At 39.0% G+C, this 4,593-nt stretch overlaps 2 protein-coding genes across 3 annotated transcripts in view; one reads left to right on the top strand and one right to left on the bottom strand.

Moving 5' to 3' along the window:
- Window positions 1-4,593, top strand: part of slc5a10 (solute carrier family 5 member 10) — a 49,711-nt gene that overhangs the window by 3,238 nt on the left and 41,880 nt on the right. For both annotated transcript variants that reach the window (XM_008403000.1, XM_008403002.1), the window contains exon 6: window positions 43-248. In XM_008403000.1, the coding sequence (XP_008401222.1) occupies window positions 43-248 (206 nt within the window). The remainder of the gene's footprint in view (window positions 1-42; window positions 249-4,593) is intronic.
- The window catches only part of LOC103460714 (protein FAM83G-like), a 23,055-nt gene continuing 19,513 nt past the window's right edge, over window positions 1,052-4,593 (bottom strand). The window contains exon 5 of the mRNA XM_008402997.2: window positions 1,052-2,445. Coding sequence (XP_008401219.1) covers window positions 2,092-2,445 — 354 coding nt within the window. The 3' untranslated portion in view covers window positions 1,052-2,091. The remainder of the gene's footprint in view (window positions 2,446-4,593) is intronic.

Raw genomic sequence — 4,593 nt, forward strand, 5'->3', positions numbered from 1 at the left:
GTGTGTGTGTGTGTGTGTGTGTGTGTGCATGTGCGCATGTAGCTTTTAACAAGATAGGTGGCTACAACAATCTGGAGCAAGTTTACAGCATCGCGGTGCCAAGTAAAATTATCCCCAACAGTACCTGCCATCTGCCACGGGCTGACGCCATGCACCTGTTCAGAGACGCCGTCACCGGAGACCTGCCATGGCCAGGCATGACACTAGGGCTCACCATACTAGCCACCTGGTACTGGTGCACAGACCAGGTACATGCCAAGTATATCCAGAGCTGAAATTAGGTTTTCATTTATTAAATATTGTAAGCTGTAACAGTGTAATATGTGATTAAGGAAATTTTAACCATTTTTTTTTTTCTGAATGCTCCAAAAATTTTACTGCTTGGTTCAGATCATGTAGAAAGACTCTAAGTTTAATGTATTGTAGAACCAAGAGGCTTTTTTTATTGATGGTAAATTTTGGTTTTAATTAACTTGGTTGATCCATTTGACAAGCTAGCGAGTCAGGCTAAACTATTTTAAAGAAATTCAAACTTTGTGAAGAAATTTCTTCTTTAGGGTGTTTCGGAGGAGCCTTAGTAGTCATCAAGTTGAGAAATTTGAAGTCATTCTTCTTCTAGTGGAGGCAAAACAGACCGAAGAAGCTCACTCTTCTATTTTAGTGAGAATATTCTTATTCTATGTTCAATAACCGTTACCTCTGAAAAACGCACGGCTGTTTTATCAGTCCTCCAAGAAGTACAGACATGAACGTGTAGACCTCCATAATCCACGGATGCTTGTATTGACTCAAACTTGAATACCTTAACACTTTGTCATGTTACAATCACAAACTTCAATATTAGGGTCGGGACTTAAATTTTTTTCTGCAAAAAAACTATCTGATGGGATGCTGGAAAAGACTATTACATGCAGGTCTGTGCAGCTGGTCTATCAGTGAAGCTATTCAAGCATAAAATAGCATCTCAAACACTTTAATAACCCTTCTTGAAACATTTAAACTGTCTTCTTCAGTTGGATTCTGGCTGGTTTAGTCAACACAACAGTCTCTCTCAACAGTCTCTCCTTTTATTTAAAACATTAATTTTTGGTCCCGTAACAGTACTTGACATTACATCTACATTTGCATAGGTTATCAACAACCTTTGTCAAATATGTAAAAGTAATTAACATAACCTTGTGTAACCAATCATAGTGCTGTCAATGCTAAAGGCTGATTTGTTTCCAGAAGTACACATTTCATCTGTTCATGTTGGATATGAACAAACTCATAAGGAAAAAGAAAAGCAACAGATAAGTCCAGGCTCAACATGCTATGGGGGGGAACTGAAGTGCCTGGTTAGGCAGAGAAGAAGGCTGGAGCTCACTGGATGTAGTACCACATGGAGAAAACATTTCAGTCTTTTGGTCAAAACAAATTATCTGTGGTACATTTGCATTTCTGTTGACACATATGAACTGATTTGCCACGACCCGAGATTCTTCCTCACAGACATGTATTCTTACCATAAATGGTTCTTGTCACAATAACACATTTTGCTGGGTGATTGTTTCAGAAATTATTGTGATAAACTATAATATTGTTATTTTGAGACCATTGTTAACTAATAGCATAAAAATTGTCTAACAATGCAAATACATCCTCTAAGGGGTCAATAAACTAATTTCAAAAGACCATTTAACACTGGAACTGTAAGACCTTTCAAACAGACCTGTCACCACACGCAGGCTAGCAGCAACACAACAAAGTTGAAAATGGTCATTTTCACCATCTGTCCCTTGTGTTGGGTTCAGCCTGAATGGAGGAAAACTGAGGCTTTTAGCTCCCTGTGTGTTTAGCTGTTACCAAGGAAACGAGTCTCATCCAGTCTCAGGTAGAAAGAGAGAAAACGAAAACAAACAAGCAATAGTACTGCCCTCACTTTATTATTGAGCTCATTTTATCTAATTGATTTGTTTATCGCGACAGGCCTGGACTGCGTTACATTGTAGGTCTTAAAATGGAGATGACAGCGACGAGTCCAGCCTGAAGTTTTGAGTTTCTAAACTGGAAGTTTTGTCAGCAAACTCTCGTCTGTTCTGAGTCACTGCTCTACCTAGCAGCCTTATTGGTCTGAGACGCTTTTTTCTGAGAGGTTCCTGCTCGCCCTTTCAAATTTCTAAAGGAACTGAGTTTTGACAGAGACACTCCAAACAACCCCATCTGGTCAGCTGTTGGCTGCAGCGATGTCTTCCTGTTTCCGGGGCTGTGTCTCCGTGGTGACCTCCCAGAGCGGGGCTTCACCTGCAGCTGGCCCAAGTCGGGCGGCACCAACTGCCCCTGCCAGTAACGGTGTCCTCCGATCACGAGCCCAGCGGTCCGAGGAGGGCGGTGGAAACTTCCTGGTTTTGCAAGGATTACTTTGGGTCCCCTGATCCTCGCATCACGAGCTGGAGACCTTGAGGTCTGAAACAGAAGCAGAGAGAGAATATAAAGAGATGAGTGACCGACTGAGTACCACAAGGTGTTATGTATTCAGTTTTCAGAAACTCAAGTATTTAAGTATTTTATTAGTTACATTTTGTCAGTGATTTCAAATTAAGTTGGAATTGTATAACAAGATAAAAGCATATCAGAAAGTAACTTATTTAACTCCAAGATATTTTTTATGTTCTATTCATCAAAGCTCCCTTTACTAACCTTTTAATAAATAAACCTCAGACTGCTTCACTTTACTCGACATTCTTTCAAAATATATGCAACTCTTAAAATAAACCATTTTGTTGAAGCAGTTTTCTACCACAAAAATACTTTTAATAAATAAACTCCTTTAAAATAAATGTCACTAAAGCATTTTTTTTTAGCTTTTCTAGAGTTAGTCAGTGTTTATAAACTTTTAATTTGTAATGAATGACTTTCTATTTTCTTTTTAAGCTAGAAAACAAAATGTAGAAGCCTAAATTCAGTTTTAGTTCATTCAGACTTTTAGGATAAATTAAGTTTATATTTCTTATGATAATTTGTTCATTAGGATAAAAATGATTACCGACTAAATCTCTCATGCATACACATTTTATATTAGACAATTTAAGGCCCAGGCACTTGAAGGGGGGGGCGAGCAACTGCCCCTTTTATCCTTGATGCCCCCAGTGCCCCTTTTTGAGGTTTTTTTTTTTTTTTAATGCACAGCACATTGCATTAGCATAGTGTAATGGAGGGGGCCGGCATCCTGCATGTTTTAGTCTCTCCCTTGTGGCAGCAACAACCTCCTCAGCTTGTCAATGTTCTTCTTAGGCCTCTAATGAGCCATCATTTGATGCAGGTGTGTTAAAGCAGGGAGAGACTAAAACATGCAGGATGCCGGCCGGCCCTCCAGGACCCACTTTGGACACCACTGGTTTAATGTAATGTGCAATAGTCTATGCTAAAGCCCTCTAGTAAATGTGCATATCTAACTGCAGTTAAAGATTTTAAGGTGTGGCTAGATGGGCAGTTGGAGTGGAGCCACACAGTTTTTTGACCTCTTTCGTTTTATTCTTTATTCTTTTTGTGGATAAGTAACATTTGTATTGTTTTTTATTTTTGAAGTAAGCCATTTAACTTTAAAAAGATCCAGTCTGTTTTTTGTCGTTTCGTCATCAAGTGGAACAAAAGGGAAATACGGAGAGCGTCAAGCTTATGGCTACATTATTTAGGAATCTGCACAAAATAAGCTATAAAAAATAGCTACCTACTTAAAACTCCAGAAGTGTGTCAAACAAAGCTAGCCGACTTATTTAGCCAGCAAACTTAGTGGGGAAAATGGCAAAAGAAAAAAAGTCTAAAATGCTCCCAGCTAGAGGTCTGCAACCTTTTTCCACTGTGAAACTACACTATTGCAGAAACGGTTTATTTGTTTAAAGAATAATATTTCTGTATGCAATAACTGCAGAATTTCTCACTCTGTTTCAACCCTCTTCAGCTTTCCACATCATTGTCTATGCTCTTTATCAGTGTTTTATTTCACGGTGTCTGGACCAGGGGTGAAAGTATGGGGGTACAGCAGGGTACTGTGTACCCCTAAAAGATTTAGCGGGGTACGCAGTACCTGCAAGAGAGGGGAGCGGCTGTTGGCTGTAAAAAAATCAATCGGTTCACTGAGCAGCCGTGACTGATTAGTTTTTCAAGAACAATCTAAAACAGACTTAATCAGTTAATAAATAGCTTTTTTTCCCATTTCATATTGTTTCTGAACTCTTAATGTTTTTCTAGAGCAGCGGAGCAACACGTCGATCATGGAAGGTTTTGAGTTGATCTCAGCATMAGGTGACAAACTGAACGCAGCCAGGATGCTGAGACCAGCTGAGACGTCCTCCTCTGATTGGCTTAAAATGTTCGTAACTTTATTAAAGAACAACAAAAACAAATCAACAAAACGTGTTCAAATTAATGACCCAACAACAATAATCTCAGTAATTATTGTTTCAACAACGTGTTGGGTAATTCTGTGCGTTTCGGTTCCATTACTAAAATAACGAGCAGAGCAGGAGTTTAAAATGAACTAATCAACCACCACTGTGTTCATGAGGCTTATTGATGATTGCAAAATAAATATCAAGCCTGAAAACCTGATAT

Source organism: Poecilia reticulata, unplaced genomic scaffold, assembly GCF_000633615.1.
Source record: "Poecilia reticulata strain Guanapo unplaced genomic scaffold, Guppy_female_1.0+MT scaffold_278, whole genome shotgun sequence".
NCBI classification, from domain to species: domain Eukaryota; kingdom Metazoa; phylum Chordata; class Actinopteri; order Cyprinodontiformes; family Poeciliidae; genus Poecilia; species Poecilia reticulata.